General features: G+C 38.5%; 1 protein-coding gene across 1 annotated transcript in view; it reads right to left on the reverse strand.

Annotated features, from left to right (window-relative positions):
- The window catches only part of ULK4 (unc-51 like kinase 4), a 512,005-nt gene that overhangs the window by 352,679 nt on the left and 142,160 nt on the right, over positions 1–17,166 (reverse strand). The window contains exons 23-27 of the mRNA XM_082849145.1: positions 13,031–13,164; positions 11,514–11,635; positions 11,309–11,365; positions 3,010–3,061; positions 2,817–2,911 (exon numbers count right to left, since the gene is read on the reverse strand). Coding sequence (XP_082705271.1) covers positions 2,817–2,911; positions 3,010–3,061; positions 11,309–11,365; positions 11,514–11,635; positions 13,031–13,164 — 460 coding nt within the window. The remainder of the gene's footprint in view (positions 1–2,816; positions 2,912–3,009; positions 3,062–11,308; positions 11,366–11,513; positions 11,636–13,030; positions 13,165–17,166) is intronic.

The following is a 17,166-nucleotide window of genomic DNA, read 5'->3' on the forward strand; positions in this document are numbered from 1 at the left end:
GTCAATTTCATAAAATGGCATAATAATTTTAAATTCGCATGCACCTAATAATATGGCTTCAAAATATATAAAACAAAAACTACAGAACTACACAAGAATAAACAAATTCATAATAGCCTTAAAGGAGATTTAGAAACACTTCTCTTAGTAACTTCTAGGACAAACAGACAAAAATTTAAAAAGATAGAAAAGATTTGAACAAGATAACTAATAAATTTAACCTAACAGACATATAACTGAATACTGCACCTAAGAACTGCAAAATACCTATTCTTTCCAAACACATACAGAACATCTACCAAAAAGTTTTGTAATGGACTATGAAGCAAGCCTTAATAAATTTCAATAGACTGAAATTAGAGTATTGCTCTAACTTCAATGCAATTAAGTCAGAAATCAATTATTAAAAAAAACTAAAAAGGGCCCATATGTTTGAAAATTTATTTATCGTAATAACCCATGAATGAAAGCAAATATTTTAACTGAAATATACCAAAAATGCTACATACCAACATTTGTGGAATGCAGCTAAAGCAGTATTTAGGAGGGAGACACAATCTTCAATGCATATGTCAGAAAGGAAGAAATATTTTCAAAAATCAACTATTTATCTCAAAAAGTTAGGAAAAGAATGCAGAATAAATCCAAAGAAAGGAGAAAGGAAGCAAACAGAACAGAAATTAACAAAATTAGAACAAAATTAAGCAAACAGAACAGAAACTAATAAAAGAGAAAAGAAACATATAGTATGTAGGAGATTAGCAAAACCGAACACTGGCTGACTCTTTGATAAAGTCAGTAAAACTAAGAAACCTCTAGTTAGATTGTTCAAGAGAAGAAAAAGAAGGAATAACAGTAAATAGCAAATATTTTTAAAGTATATATTATTAGATTACACAAACACTAAGAAAAATTGGCAAGAAAATACTATGAACTTCTTTATGCCAATAAATTTGAAAAACTACACAAGAAAACCAAAATCTTAGAAAGACGTGGACAAGCATGTCATAAAAGATTATTCCCAAAGGGCCAGTAAACAGTTGAAAAACCACTCAGCCTCATAAGTAGTCTTGACTATACAATTTAAAACTATGGTGAAACATCACTATACACCCATTCATTTAAAAGGCTGAAATAACAAGAATTGGGAAGAACGAGGACATGAGGTCCTGCAGTGTTGGTGTGAAAGTAAACTGGCACCCCCTCTCTGGAAAACACAATGTCACTTTCTAGACAAACTGAGTTTGCATATTTCCTATAACCACTAATTCCGTTCCTATGTATGTACCCCAGAAATAATGCATGCTTATGTGGAGCAAAATACATAAACAAGAATATCTATAGCAGTATTGTTTGTAAATGCCAAATACTAGACATAGCCTAATGTCTATCAAGGATAAATAAGTAAACTGTGATATTTTATATACTCAGGTTTCTACAATGGGACACTATACACTCATGAAGAATAAAAGCACAAAGATACTTAACAACATGGATGTTACAAACACTGAGCTTTAAAAAAAACAAGTCACAAATGAATACATACCGTATTGAAACAAACAGCAAAAGCAGGCAAAACCAGCCTATATTGTTTAAGAATGCAGGCACAGGCCCACAAAGGAACGCACAGGCATGATTACTATGAAAGTCAGGACAGTGGTCCCCTCTCCAGGGAGGAAAGGATTTGTGATTGAGGGGACTTCGGGGCTCAGGATGGTAACATTCTGTTTTGTTTTTCTTTTTTAACTGGGTGGTGATTTCTTGAGCACTTGCTTTACAACTAGTCATCAAACTACACACAGGTTAATACACTTTTCTGTATTTTATATTTTATAATAAAATATATTGAAAAGAAAACAACCATAAAGGGCTGGTAGACATTCCCTACCCTCAAAAAATAATTATCCCCTCTCTCTTGAGAATGTATCATTAAAGTCCTAAGCTGCCATGTAAGAAGTCGGGCCACCCTGAAGTCTCCCTGCTGGAGACACCCACAGAGATGGAGAGAGATGCCTGCAGAGTCCCAGCTGGAGGCAGACATGTGAGGGAGTGACCTTCAGATGATTCCAGCCCCAGGCACCACTGACTGGAACCTCCTGAAAGACCCTGACTGAGAACTGCCTTGCTGACCTAAGTCAACCCCTAGAACCAGGAGAGAGAATACGAAAATGATTGCTGTGGTCCTCGTCTTACCTGGCTCCTTTTCTTGAGGGCTCTCTGCTGATGAGAACGTAGTCACAAAACTTTCCTCCCTCCTCTAAAGTCATCACTCAGCTCACCTAAGGATCACCCTAAGGCATAGGTTCTCAAATGGGGGCAATTTCGCTGCCCAGAAGACATCTGGCAATGTGTAGAGACCCTTTCGGTTGTTGCAGCCGAGGGGGGCTGGACTGGGTGCTACCCTCATCTACTATGTATAGGCCAGGGATGCTGCTAAACATCTACAATGCCCAGGACATGCCCCAAAGCAAGGAACTGTCCATCGCCAAATGCCCATAGTCCAAGGTTGAGAAACTCTGTTCTAAGAGTCTTCGCTGTTGGTTACAATCAATAATCAGGCAAGGAGTAAGAAGGAGCACAGTGGGGGTAAGGTGTGGACCAGAAGGGAAAGAGAATAATGAGAAAAGAACCACCAAAAACAAGTCAACAAGGAAGGAAGGGATTTCTTATGTTCATCCTGTCAAGGGGCAACTTTTCTCAATGGTTATTTCATGTGAGGAACATATACGAACCAAGCACATGTAAACTAGTCTCTTTATACACGGAATTACCAAGTAAACAAAGAAGTATCTTTCTCCAAAGTTGCCAGAACTGACCGTAGAGCAATAGTCTTTCAATAAAACAGGATACTGTATCACTGCTTCAAAAGTCGACAGGGTGATCTTGATAAATTCTTCTGATGCCATCAGTCCTAGAAATACAGTTAATTATTATAGATGTTTATATGTCCAAAATCATAATGTCAGAATATCTCAAGTACAGATGTAAAATGTCCCATGGTCTACTCACCTACAGCTCCATCTATGTTAGTTTCTCCTGAGTCTACTGATTTAATATGACTCTGTAAAAAATAAAAACGTTAATAAATAGAGATTTTAAAATAGCTCTGATATAAGAATCATGCACAGAAAAAACTGAATATATGATCCTACAGATGTTCACCATGATGAACTCCAGGCAGTAGGAATCAAGTGATTTTTATCTTCGCATTATATTTTTCTACAGTTTCTAAATTTCATGCGATAAGTAGGCATTAATTTCTTTATCCAGAAGCAGAAAGATAATATTTTTAGAAAGTCTCTTGATGGAGTTAATGCACAAAAGTCATTAGAAACTTTTTTTTAAAACTTGGATAATTCTACACTACACATGAATGGTAACTGCAAATAAATAATATTTATAAGACAGTCCTTAAAAGACAGTAACATTTTGCCCAAAACTCTATCTATCATTCTTAATGAAATAACTCATGGAAGGCATTAAGTACTATATACATATTATGAACACTATAATCATAGCTTTGAAACATGATCGTATGAATAGTATATATACACTATAAACTATAATCATTTTTAAATATACAAATCACTAGACGAAATGTCTATATACAAAATATACAAATCACTAGATGAAATGTTAAAATAAAATCAATAGCAATATAAGCACAGAAAGGTCAACCTGGTAAAGTGAGGATAATCCAGTTGACACATAAACCATTTCCAACGTGCCACACTTACTCACGCAGTACATTGGGACATTAGTGAGGATGGCACTGAATCAGGAGCAACAGTCATCTCAAAGGGAGGTCAAGCTTTAGCTGCCCTGAGCATCAGTACTGCATCAAGATGCAGCAGTTAAAGGCCTGTCTTCAAAATTCACCACTGTTCTGAGACCCTCCTACATACTTTGTACCCCGACCCCAACTCCCTTAACTGTGCCCCACACACCATGCCCATGCCTCCCTGTGGGATGACCCCCAACAATGTTTCAGAGGCAGGCCTGAGCAGCTCAGCTGTGAACAACCTGGGGTGAACCTCCCAGACCCCAAGTGAGCGCTCCGAACAGAAGGGGTGCTCTGTGAAAATGATGTGAATGAAACCATCACTGCCCTGGCTAATAACAGGCGGAGCACCTGTGCTGGTGATGCACGGAGACACTGCAGCTGAGTGCCTGCCCCTAGCTCACAAAATAATACATATATCATATTTTAGATATGATAACAAATAGCAAATAAAATATAAGATAGCCTTGGAATAAAAACTAATTATGTCAGCAATTAGCCTGGAGTGGAAAATATCAATAGATCTTATTATAATCCAATGATTTTCTTCAAATTTTTGGTAAATATACAAGACTATAGAGTGTCCTTGTCCCCATGGTAAACCACAGCCACCCCCCTACTTCTGCAGGAGACCCTCCAACACTAGTAGCATGTGGGATCCTAGTTCCCAGACCAGGGATCGAACCTGCAGCGCCTGTATTGGAAGCGCAGAGTCTTAATCACTGGACTGTCAAGAACATGAGATTTTTTCCCAATCTTTAATGTGAGAACTAGGTGGAGCTTCTGAAGGTAAAACCCACAAAGTGTCCCCTACCTTAGACTGAGCCCCCAGGAGTTTTCAAGTCTCAAGCTAGTTCATGCTGACTCTCCAATAATTCATCACAATCACTAAAGTGTTCCTACCAGTTTATTATGAAACACACAATCAGGAAATATATCAGTTTGTTTCCTTTAAAAAATGAGCTAGAGATAGCCTCATCCACCAGAGGGCAGACAGCAGAAACAAGAAGAACTACAATCCTGCAGCCTGTGGAACGAAAACCACATTCACAGAAAGACAGACAGGATGAAAAGGCAGAGGGCTATGTACCAGATGAAGGAACAAGATAAAACTCCAGAAAAACAACTAAATGAAGTGGAGATAGGCAACCTTCCAGAAAAAGAATTCAGAATAAAGATAGTGAAGATGATCCAGGACTTTGGAAAAAGAATGGAGGCAAAGATCGACAAGATGCAAGAAATGTTTAACAAAGACCTAGAAGAATTAAAGAACAAACAAACAGAGATGAACAATACTATAACTGAAATGAAAACTACACTAGAAGGAATCAGTAGCAGAATAACTGAGGCAGAAGAACGGATAACTGACCTGGACGACAGAATGGTGGAATTCACTGCTGTGGAACAGAACAAAGAAAAAAGAATGAAAAGAAATGAAGACAGCCTAAGAGACCTCTGGGACAACATTAAACGCAACAACATTCGCATCATAGGGGTCCCAGCAGGAGGAGAGAAAGAGAAAGGGCCCGAGGAAATACTTGAAGATATTATAGTTGAAAACTTCCCTAACATGGGAAAGGAAGTAGCCACCCAAGTCCAGGGAGCGCACAAAGTCCCATACAGGATAAACCCAAGGAGAAACACGCCAAGACACATAGTAATCAAACTGGCAAAAATTAAAGACAAAGAAAAATTATTGAAAGCAGCAAGGGAAAAATGACAAATAACATACAAGGGAACTCCCATAAGGTTAACATCTGATTTCTCAGCAGAAACTCTACAAGCCAGAAGGGAGTGGCATGATATACTTAAAGTGATGAAAGGGAAGAAACTACAACCAAGATAACTCCACCCAGCAAGGATCTTATTCAGATTTGATGGAGAAATCAAAAGCTTTACAGACAAGCAAAAGCTAAGAGAATTAAGAAACACCAAACCAGCTCTACAACAAGTGCTAAAGGAACTTCTCTAAGTGGGAAACACAAGAGAAGAAAAGGACCTACGAAAACAAACCCCAGGGCTTCTCTGGTGGCTTAGTGGTTGAAAGTCCACCTGCCGATGCAGGGGACATGGGTTCGTGACCCGGTCCGGGAAGATCCCACATGCCGTGGAGCAGCTAGGCCCGTGAGCCATGGCCGCTGAGCCTGCGCGTCCAGAAACTGTGCTCCACAGCGGGAGAGGCCACAACAGTGAGAGGCCCGCGTACCACAAAACAAAAACAAAAACAAACCCCAAACAATTAAGAAAATGGTCATAGGAACATACATATCAAAAATTACCTTAAACGTCAATGGATTAAATGTTCCAACCAAAAGACACAGACTCACTGAATGGATAAAAAAATCAAGACCCATATATATGCTGGCTAAAAGAAACCTTCTTCAGACCTAGGGACACATACAGACTGAGAGTGAGGGGATGGAAAAAGATATTCCATGCAAATGGAAATCGAAAGAAAGCTGCAGTAGCAATGCTCATATCAGATAAAATAGACCTTAAAATAAAGAATGTTACATGAGACAAGGAAGGACACTACATAATGATCAAGGGATCAATCCAAGAAGAAGATATAACAATTATAAATATATATGCACCCAACAAAGGAGCACCTCAATACATAAGGCAACTGATAACAGCTATAAAAGATGAAATCGAGAGTAATCTCCAAAATATATAAACAGCTCATGCAGCTCAATATTAAAGAAACAAACAACCCAATCCAAAAATGTGCAGAAGACCTAAATAGACATTTCTCCAAAGAAGACATACAGATGGCCAAGAAGCACATGAAAAGCTGCTCAACATCACTAATGATTAGAGAAATGCAAATCAACACTACAATGAGGTATCACCTCACACCAGTGAGAATGGGCATCATCAGAAAATCTACAAACAACAAATGCTGGAGAGGGTGTGGAGAAAAGGGAACCCTCTTGCACTGTTGGTGGGAATGTAAACTGATACAGCCATTATGGAGAACAGTATGGAGGTTCCTTAAAAAACTAAAAATAGAACTACCATATCACCCACAATCTCAGTACTGAGCATATACCCAGAGAAAACCATAATTCAAAAAGACACACGCACCCCAATGTTCACTGCAGCACTATTTACAATAGCCAGGTCATGGAAGCAACCTAAATGCCCATTGACAGACGAATGGATAAAGAAGATGTGGTACATATATACAATGGAATATTACTCAGCCACAGAAAGGAATGAAATTGGGTTATTTGTTGAGACGTCGATGGATCTAGAGACTATCATACAGAGTGAAGTAAGTCAGAAAGAGAAAAACAAATATCGTATATTAACGCATGTATGTGGAACCTAGAAAAATAGTACAGATGAACCGGTGTGCAGGGCAGAAATAGAGACACAGATGTAGAGAACAAACGTATGGACACCAAGGGGGGAAGCAGTGGGGGGTGGGGTGGTGGTGTGATGAATTGGGAGATTAGGATTGATATGTATACACTGATGTGTATAAAATGGATGACTAACAAGAAACTGCTGTATAAAAAAATAAAATTCAAAAAATAAGACTATATATAACATACATAAAAGAAGATATATAGATAGATTTTATGTTATAAAGAATAAAGACTCTTAAACCTACCATTCGAGTTAAGAACTAAGATATTCCCAATTCTTTGCATGAGCTTCCCACATCCCACCTGCCTGTCATTCCTCCAGAGATAACCACTGCCATGAATTTATCATTTCCTCAGCATTTCTTAATAGTTTTACCACATATACATACGTCTCTAAATACTATTTTTGTTTCAGTATTTTTAAACTTTACTGAAATGATATCAAACTGTATACACTTCATACAGATGGGACAGTCTGTAGCCATTAAAATGTGAAAAAAGGGCTTCCCTGGTGGCGCGGTGGTTGAGAGTCCGCCTGCCAATGCAGGGGACACGGGTTCATGCTCCGGTCCGGGAAGATCCCACATGCTGCAGAGCGGCTGGGCCCGTGAGCCATGGCCGCTGAGCCTGTGTGTCCAGAGCCTGTGCTCCGCAACGGGAGAGGCCACAACAGTGAGACGCCCACGTACCGCAAAAAAAAAAAAAAAAAGTGAAAAAAAAAGTGAAAAAAAAATTTAAGATACAGGAAAATAGTTATGATACAATGTTAAATGGAAAAAAGAATACAAATCTATATATACTCAACATAGTTTCAACCACATGTATTGGTATAAGTCATATACATATCTTATATATACATACATAGATTTCTACACACAAATGCATATACATGAAAACACTAAGTAAACAACAATATGTTAACAATGGTTGTTAACGACTGATAGTTATAGGTGATATTTTTCTTCCAATATCACTATAATTTTCTACATTTTCTTTAATAAGCATATATCTTATAAATGCTTGAATTCTCTTTTTCAGTCTATAACTAAAACAAAAAAGACTAACAACGAAATAACATAATAAAAAGAGGCGCTGTAAGCTTTTTGTAATAATTTGGCTGAAATAATTTCATAAAATTTCAACATGGGCACATAACTTTGGCTGAATAAATATGGATTTGATGTTGAAAAGAGTTCATAAAAAGATGTCTTCTGACTTCAATAAATCTACTTAAATGTCAATAGCTTACTTAAGTAAAGAAAGAAGAGGGAGAACAGTGTTTATAGTATGATCTTTCTATATAATTTTTTAAAGAATATATAGATAATATACAAACATAGATGTGAACAAAAATTTTCGAGGAAGAAATCACAGGAACCACTCGCAGAGGCTCCCTTTGGGGAGGACTACTGGCCCAGGAGGTACGCTTTCACTATTCATTTTCTGCTTTTCTGCACTGTTGGAATTTTCTAGCTATGCACATGCATTCACTTTTTTTCTGTTTTAACAGCGACAAGGGTTTTCTAGATGGTGAAACTATAGGGTTCTTTCAATTTATTTTCTTCCTTATACTTCCCCAGTTTAATTTAAAAAAAAATCCCTACTGAATGTTTCATTGATTTACCAATTTAAATCTCTTTGGATCTATTCCTTCTTTTTCATTCTCAGTGTAATAGGAATTAATCAGGTGAGAGTGAGGACAGGGCAGGAGGCATTGCAGATTCAAGGAGAGGAGGGAACGTATGAAGAGTCATCTAGGTGAGCGTGAAGGTGTATAAATTAGGAAAAGGAACTAGATGTCCCAGTCTGCAGAGAGGGCTTGTTTGAGATGAGCAGTCATGAATTTAAAGTGAGACCAGCTATTTTCGTCGTGTTTTCCTCTAGCCATACTTAGTCACTCAAAGCAGGGGTGGGGTAGGTAGAGAATTAAACTGAACGAGGACTTGGGTTTGCCAGAGGAGGACAACGGAGGAAGAGACAACGGAGGAGAGGGATTACGGGTGTGTGTGGCAGGGATAGGGGTTGAACCAGGGACTCTAAGGGGAGTAAAGAGAAAAGTCACTGGGCCCAGGGAGGGCAGGACGGTGAGTGCAAAGTGGTAAAAGGCCAATTTAAGTCTCAGAGGAATTAAAAGGCTGTTGGAGATGGGGAGCAGGGCTAGAGAGCTGAAAATTAGGTGTGGGAGCCAGAGAGCAGTGACGCTGAATATAAGGCCATGGGCGGAGGGAACTGAGGGAGGGAAAGACAAGCTCATGGGGAGAGAGGTGGTTGAGGAGCTGAGAGGCTGAGGTGTTGGAAGGATCCTCCCTAGGGATACCCGATTCTCTAAGAATGACAGTGAGCCCAGTGCTAAAAGACTCTGAGCGAGAAGCAATGACCCAGAAAAATCTGCAGATGACCACAGTACATGGGGCATCTTCTAAGGGTGTGAGCTTCAAAGCTGGGAGTTTAGCAGGGGAACAAATAGGATGGGCACTTACTGTGGGGCAAAACAATGGCCCTTCTAGAGAGAAAAAGGGAAAGCTTTGCCTCCAGGGCAGACCAGTGCCCTGCATTACTATCCAGTACTTCAGAGAAGCTGAGAATAAGCTCTCAAAGCAAGGTGGGTATATCAATTCGGGGTCTGGATTAAAAAAAAAAAAAAAAGAAAGAAAGAAAAGAAAAGAAAAAAGGAAAAAAAAGGAAAAAACCTTACAACAAGAACATTCGTGCGGTAATGAGTAAGTATATCATCATACTTCATACTTCATACTTCATACATCATACTTCATACATCATACTTCACCGTGTGATGACTCTTCTAGAAAACTATATTCTCTCTTGTGGGTGGCAATCATTTTTTTTTTATTCCAAACAAGCAATAAAATTGAGATGTTTACTTCATTTTAACTAGATACCTATATGACATGGCATTTTGAAAATCTCCGTTCACTGTTTATTATTAATATCAAAGTAAGACCGAAGATGCCGTGTGACCCTTTGTACAGCTCCCCATTTTATCAATAGTACATACTGTAACTATTCCAGGCAAGGGAAAAAGATAACATAATTCACGAGCCACAACTTGAACAAAGAGGCTATTTTGTGTGAGCAAAAATCAAAGTGAAAGATAATATGATGATTTGTTTTTCATTGTTACTCATCTCTTCAAAATTAAAGGCAAGGTTAAATTGAGCTCAAAAAAAAAAAAATTGAGCTCAAGTTAGAGAAATACCATCACAAAAAGAGATACTGCACAAAACTCAACAATGCTAGCCAAAGTAAATGACAATACTATATTCCCAGAATTCCATTTTTTATATATGTATATATCTGTTCTCTTTCAGATTCTTTTCCATTATAGGTTATTATAAGATACTGAATACAGTTCCCTGTGCTATACAGTAGGCCCTTTCTGGTTATCTATTTTCTAAATATTAGTGTATATATGTTAATCCCAAACTCCTGATTTATCCCTCCCCCACCTTCCCCTTTGGTAACTATAAATTTGTTTTCTATGTCTGTGATTCTGTTTCTGTTTTGTAAATAAGTTCATTTGTATCATTTTTTTTAGATTCCACATATATGCAATACCATATGATATTTGTCTGTCTGACTGACTTTGCTTAATATGATAATCTCTCTAGGTCCATCCCTGTTGCTGCAAATGGCATTATTTCATTCTTTTTTATGGCTGAGTAACACTCCATTGTATATATGTATCACATCTTCTTTATCCATTCTTCTGTCCACGGACATTTAGGTTATTTCTATGTCCTGGTTGTTGTAAACAGTGGTGCTATAAACGTAGGGGTGCACATATCAAAGTGTATCAAAGTGCACACTTTAAATATAAATATATTAAAATTTTTAATTTATTATTTTAAATTTTTTCATGATGTTTAATATCAAAATCTATGAAAATGTTTTCTATGGACTTATTTACGCTACTTGGGTCTGTCTCTGAACAAAGTGCATTATCAGGAGAGAATGTATTTTTCCTCCAAATGTCAAATTTTCTTACAGTCAACAGATAAAAATACAAAAAGGTCACTTCCCTAGAGACAAATAAATACCACTAAGACTTTAAAATTACCTCATTCTGACACCAAATCCCACAAACAGTAGACAGCCACATTTTTATTAGGAACGTGAAGAATTCAGCATTACTCACAAGAATAGTTCCGTAACTGAAAAGGAACTCTTCTGTTACAACCTGAGGTCGAAATACCTGTGTGATGAAAGTTTCCACAGATTAAATCCCGAAAGCCATGTACAAAAGAAAAATGAAAATGTTTTGTCTGAGTTGATGTTTCTCAGCTCCAGTTTACAAAGAAGGGAGTCACATTTATATACATTTTTTCCAAACAGGATGATACCTGAGACGTTACGAGGTGAAGCACTATAGGCATGAGGGGGAGACACATCTTCAGCTGCTTCACTTGAACTGTGGATGGGTGTTTACGACCAGAAACGTTAGCCAAGGCGTTCAGAATGTCACCTGCGAAGCACACCCCAGAGCACACGTGAGGTTAGAGACCACAGATACGTAGGGAACCGCTGGTTGTGGGTTGAACACTAATGGGATTGCTGAGTGAGGCAATTAATCTCCAAATAAAAGAAGTGGGTAGGAGCTGCATTGTTTTATTCACAACTCTTGACATTACAACAGAAAGTTGTGGCCTCTGGGGTCAGGATGGATATAAAATTGATCTCTCACCTAGAAATTTAAAATAGAAATGATTTTTTTTTTTGCACTTGCCGAATTTCAACCATGAGCACTCATTACTTTTGTAAACAGAAAGAAGTTATTAAAAAATTACAAGTGAACAGATTATAGATCAGAATTTTTTAATAATAGAACCGGATGGTAGTTATAAGATATCAATTCCTAATACTTCTCATTGGATGGCAAGTCCAATAATAAATAAAACTTGTTTGTTGGATACCTGAATCCCTCATCTCCTAAGATAGGACGAGTCAGGTAATAAGAAACTCAACTATCAATTGACCAGCTCATGGCCTCTGGTTTGCAGATTTTAAAAAGGTTACAATCCAAATAAATTTTGAAATGCTCTATTTTCAGTCATTAACAGGCAAAAATCTCCCACAGTATTAGTAAGGAGCAAAAAGTTACTGTCAAATCAGCCATGAAGATATTTTCATTACTTTGACTTAATATTCTGAATTTCTGCATCTAAATATCTTTTACCATAATGGGTTGGGTCAAATTTAACATTTTAAACATTTCTGGTTTATAGCTACATCTGCTGGAAAAGCATGGAATGAGATTTAAACTAAACGTACGCGTACGCATTCCTTAGATTATTTTCATGTCTGTAAATAACAGTGGAATAACCAATTTTGCTAGCTGTAATAAACATCCTTTGCAAATCATTATTACTTTCATCTTTTATTCAGACCAAAGAAAATTTCAAACGTTGAACTTTAATATCAAAATTCTCTAATATTAAATGTTAATGCCTATGCATTTAAAATTTTTTTAACAAAAAATAAATTTGTGGCTATAACCTGAAGGAAAAAGCTTTTCTTCAGAATTATGCAGAGAGAAATCTTGAGAAAAGTTACCTAAAATGATAGCCTAAGTCCAATTTTAACCAATTAAAAGGCTTTCCTTCTATTTTCCAAAACTGCTAGATGACACTCAATGTAACCGTTAGCCTGCTCATTGCCTCATTCATGTCACTGATACAAAATAATTATGAAAACAGATAAGGCACATTCAAATTTTGAAACTACACATTCAAGACAAAGCGTCATTGCACTCGCCTGAAAAAAAGAAAAAACCGGCAAGAACAAAAAAAGAAGGGATGCCTAAATGCCAAGTCGCAGAAAGGTAAGCAGCAAGGGGCCTGAGGACGAGACTCCAATTTACCCAGGATTCGTGGCAGTTCCTGCACGATGTGACAGGTGAGCAGGTCCAGGCATTTGGACAGGTACTCATTGCCGCTTTGCTGTTCCTTGCCTGGAGTGGTCTTTCTGCTGTCTCTCTCGATGTACATCACCAGTCTACACACAGCAAAATGCAAAAGATTACCTCTCATGATAAAACAGTTGATAGCACCTGCCCGAACATGCCACCAAGGCAAGTCTTTCCAGGGGGCACAGTCCCCATCTTGTTGACATTTAGATTTGGAGCAACTTGTCAAGCACAGTCTATTTTTGCCTTCGAAAAATCGAAACATTTATGCAGAGAGAAAATAAGGCAACTTTGAATCTCTCTGCCAATGTATTACAAAACAATGCCCTGACTTCATTTGCCTCCGGCCCATGAAAGGAAACCACATTCTTCAGATGACAGATGAAAGGCAAACAAAAGCGACTGGAGAGAAGAGGGCTTTGGTGTTCTGAAGATTCAAAGTAGAACCACAAGTTGTCTGCACTTGTGTTGGTCATCAGTCTTAAACTTGCTCTGAACCCCAGGCAAGTCACATAAATTCCAGTTCTTTCATTAAATTGCGTATATAAATCCAAAGAAAAAGTTTCATTTCAGCACCGGGTGATATAGATAGCAGACACTATCTGAACATCTGGATTTCACACGCCCTTTTGTCTACTGGTTTTATGAAATCTGTCTCAATAAACTTATTTCTTCTTCAAACAATTGGCATTTATTAAATATTAATCTCTGAACCAACTGCCTCCAATCCAGAACTAGGGGACATACTGAACCATCAGTCTCGTTACTTAGGGTATTGTTGAAAAGTTTTAGGCCCACATTTCCTTCCCTTTGCTGGACCCACTCCCCAAGTTCCTAGTCCCCGAAACCCTAAAAGGCAATGAGTCCCCTGACTTCAAAGGCCCCTTTACAGCAATCTCCCTTGCTGGACTCCCTTGCCATTATCCATCTCTCCAGCTCTGTTGCAATCACTCATCCCATCCAACTTCTACTTCTCAGAACTTCCAAAAATTCCCACTATAAACCAGAAAGGGGTGGTTCTGGACACAATACACATACGTAACGTACACTGAAATCTTAACACTTAGCATTTACGTGGTTCTCTTAGTAGATTTATGCAGCCTTTTGCCTTCCTGCTTATTATTTTTTGGAGCCCTATTAGTAAAACACCTGGGAATGAAACCAAATCAGAAGTTTGGTTAGTTGACACCTGTTCCACCAGCCCAGCTAAGGAGCGGGACCAGAAAATACCATCTTCCTTTTCGGTTCCCCAAGATGGGTCACGATATCTCCCTGCCCAGTCTCGCCATCTGCTGAACAGCTTTTCCAACATTAAAGATTCCGGCATTTAACTGCATCCCCTCCAAGCTAAGTATTACAAACATGCCCTCTGACCATAATCTGCTCTTATTCCTACTTGCACGATCTTCCACTGTGACAGTTCTTCAGCCTGCTGGGAACTTCCACTAATTAAATCCATGACATCTTCTCCCAATCCATCAGCACTACTTCACTTACACTCTTGCCCTCTTTCTTTTCTTTGCACCCATGAAGCCAAATGATTTGGATGAATCCAATGATCTATATACTTTCTGTACATCTGCAGAGAGGCTGCTCAAGTTAAATATGGGGCAGATTCACTCTATTGTAAATGCATGTCACCAATACTCAGCGGCACTGGACAGTACCAGCGACCCAACTACATTTCACTGGTCGACTTATTCAGTCTATCTTCAAATTTTTCTTCTCTTTATACCCAGAAATTTCCATCCTCTCATGAGACTCTCAGTGAGTGCTTTTGCCTCCTACTGCAGAGAGAAAATAGAGAGCATCATGAAAAAAACTCTTCTTCCTAATTCTCAGTTTACTGTGCGTCCTATCCTAGGCTCCGTTCCTCCTATCACAACTGCAGACCTCTCTCTCCTTCCAACTGTGCTTTGGATCACATTCCCGTCCACTTTCTCAGAACCTTAGAACTGCCAATTACTCGTTTTCTGCTTTTATATATTCACTCTCTCCCATTTAACAAAACGCTTTTCACATCCTTCTACAAACTGCCCCGTTGCCTCTCTCTTCCCTTTCTCGGTAAAACCTCTTAAAAGAGAAATCTACACTTTGTATCTCCATTTTTCCTCCTAACTTCCTCAACCCACCACAATCTGCTCTCACTCCCATCACTTGCTCTGAGGTCACCAACAACCTCCATGACATCAAAGCCAATGGACACCTGTCTGCCTTCACCTGTCTGAACAATTCAGCAGGGTTCAATACACCTGCCACTCCTGCTTGTCTGTACATCATGACAGCATACAGTTCTAGTTTCCCTCTCTGTGTCTTTTGTTGGTTCATGCTCCTAAATGCTCAAATCTATCAAAACTCAGTTCTGGGTCCACTACTCTTTCCTTTGTACCCATCTCACGCAGGTCATCTCATCCCCACCCATGATTTAATTTACCACCTATCTACACAGATATTTTCCAGTCACCTATGTACAGCCCAAACCTGGTGTCTCAAGCTACAGACCTGTACATTCAACTGCTGACTTGACTTGACATCTGCTTTTGCTTGTCTCAAAGGCATTCCTAACTCTACAGATCCCCAAAAAACACCATTATCATCCCAACAAAACTGGTTGTCTTTCAGAATATAATATTCCACCATACAGCGCCACTCTCTACCAGCCAGACACCCAGGAGTCATCCTTCTCACCTCCCTTTCTCTCACTTCCCACACCAAGTCAATCATTAAATACTCCTTAAACCATTACACTTTTCCACTCCTCACCAAATGCAAGCTTCCAAATTCCCTTCTCCTTCTTCTCCGACCAGAGCCTCCTAGCTGGCCTACCTGCTTCTACTCTAACCCTTACACACCTTACATCTAAACTGATCTTGTCCACCACCTTGCTCCCATGTTTAAAACCCTTCAGTGGAACCCCACTCTTCTTAACATGGGAGTTCTTAACACTCCTTATCATAACTTACAACACTCTCAACTATCTCTCCAGCTTCCACTTGCTTTCTCTCCCCGGCAGTCATACTGTTCTTCTTATAGTCCCTCAAACTCAATACCTCCCCCAGCAACAAGGTACTGCCTCTCTGCCTGCATGGCTTTTCTCTCCGCTCCTTGCCAGTGAACTCCTATACATATTTCATAATTCACTGCAGTTTTCACTGATTTCTTAAATTAAACCTATGACATTGTCTCATAGCATTAAGGCCCTTACCCAACTGCAATTTCTTGATATATTTTTTATTATCTGATAATGTTTGTCTTTCCAGTAAATTTAAAAATAGCCAAGGGCAAGGACTGTATCTGATTTTTCTCACCACAACATCATTGCACTTATGGGCATAGTTCCTGACACAAAATAAGGGCTCAATAAACATCAGGTGAATAGATACATATGGCTGTTGAGATTGCTGTAAGACTTTACCTAGTTCTCTACATCAATTCCTTGGTCCTTATTTCCCCCAAGGCCTTTTTCTTAATTCTACTGTTTGATTAGACTGCTGGATCACATAAGAAGTAAAAACATCTTCTGCTTAGGAAAAGGTACCATGAGCAAAACCAAGAGACAAATAAGTTGGGGAAAAATATGTCCCCCATTTGGTCATCAATAGATAAATGGATAAAAAAGATGTGGTGTATACATGCAATGGAATTATCATTGCTTTGCAACACAAGGATGGAACTTAAGGACATTATGCTAAGTTAAAATAAGCCAGACAGAGAAAGATAAACACTGCATGGTATTACTTATATGTGGAATCTAAAAAAAAAAGTCAAACTCATAGAAAACTAAGAACAGAAAAGTGGTTGCCAGGGGTTGGGCTAAATAGTGAGAAGCTGGTATAAGGGTACAAAACTTTAAGCTACAAGATGAATAAGGTCTGAGGGTCTAACGTAAAACCTGGTGACTATAATTGAGAACACTGTATTATACGGTTCGAATTTGCTAAGAGTAAAACTTAAATGTTCTCACCAGACACAAAAACAGAAACTATGTGAAGTGACGGATGTGTTACCTAGATGGGAGGATCCTTTCACAATGTATGTATATATCAAAGCACCACGATGTACACTTTAAGTATCTTATAATTCTATATGTC

The sequence above is a fragment of the Leucopleurus acutus genome, assembly GCF_964270905.1.
Source record: "Leucopleurus acutus genome assembly, chromosome: 10".
Lineage (NCBI taxonomy): Eukaryota > Metazoa > Chordata > Mammalia > Artiodactyla > Delphinidae > Leucopleurus > Leucopleurus acutus.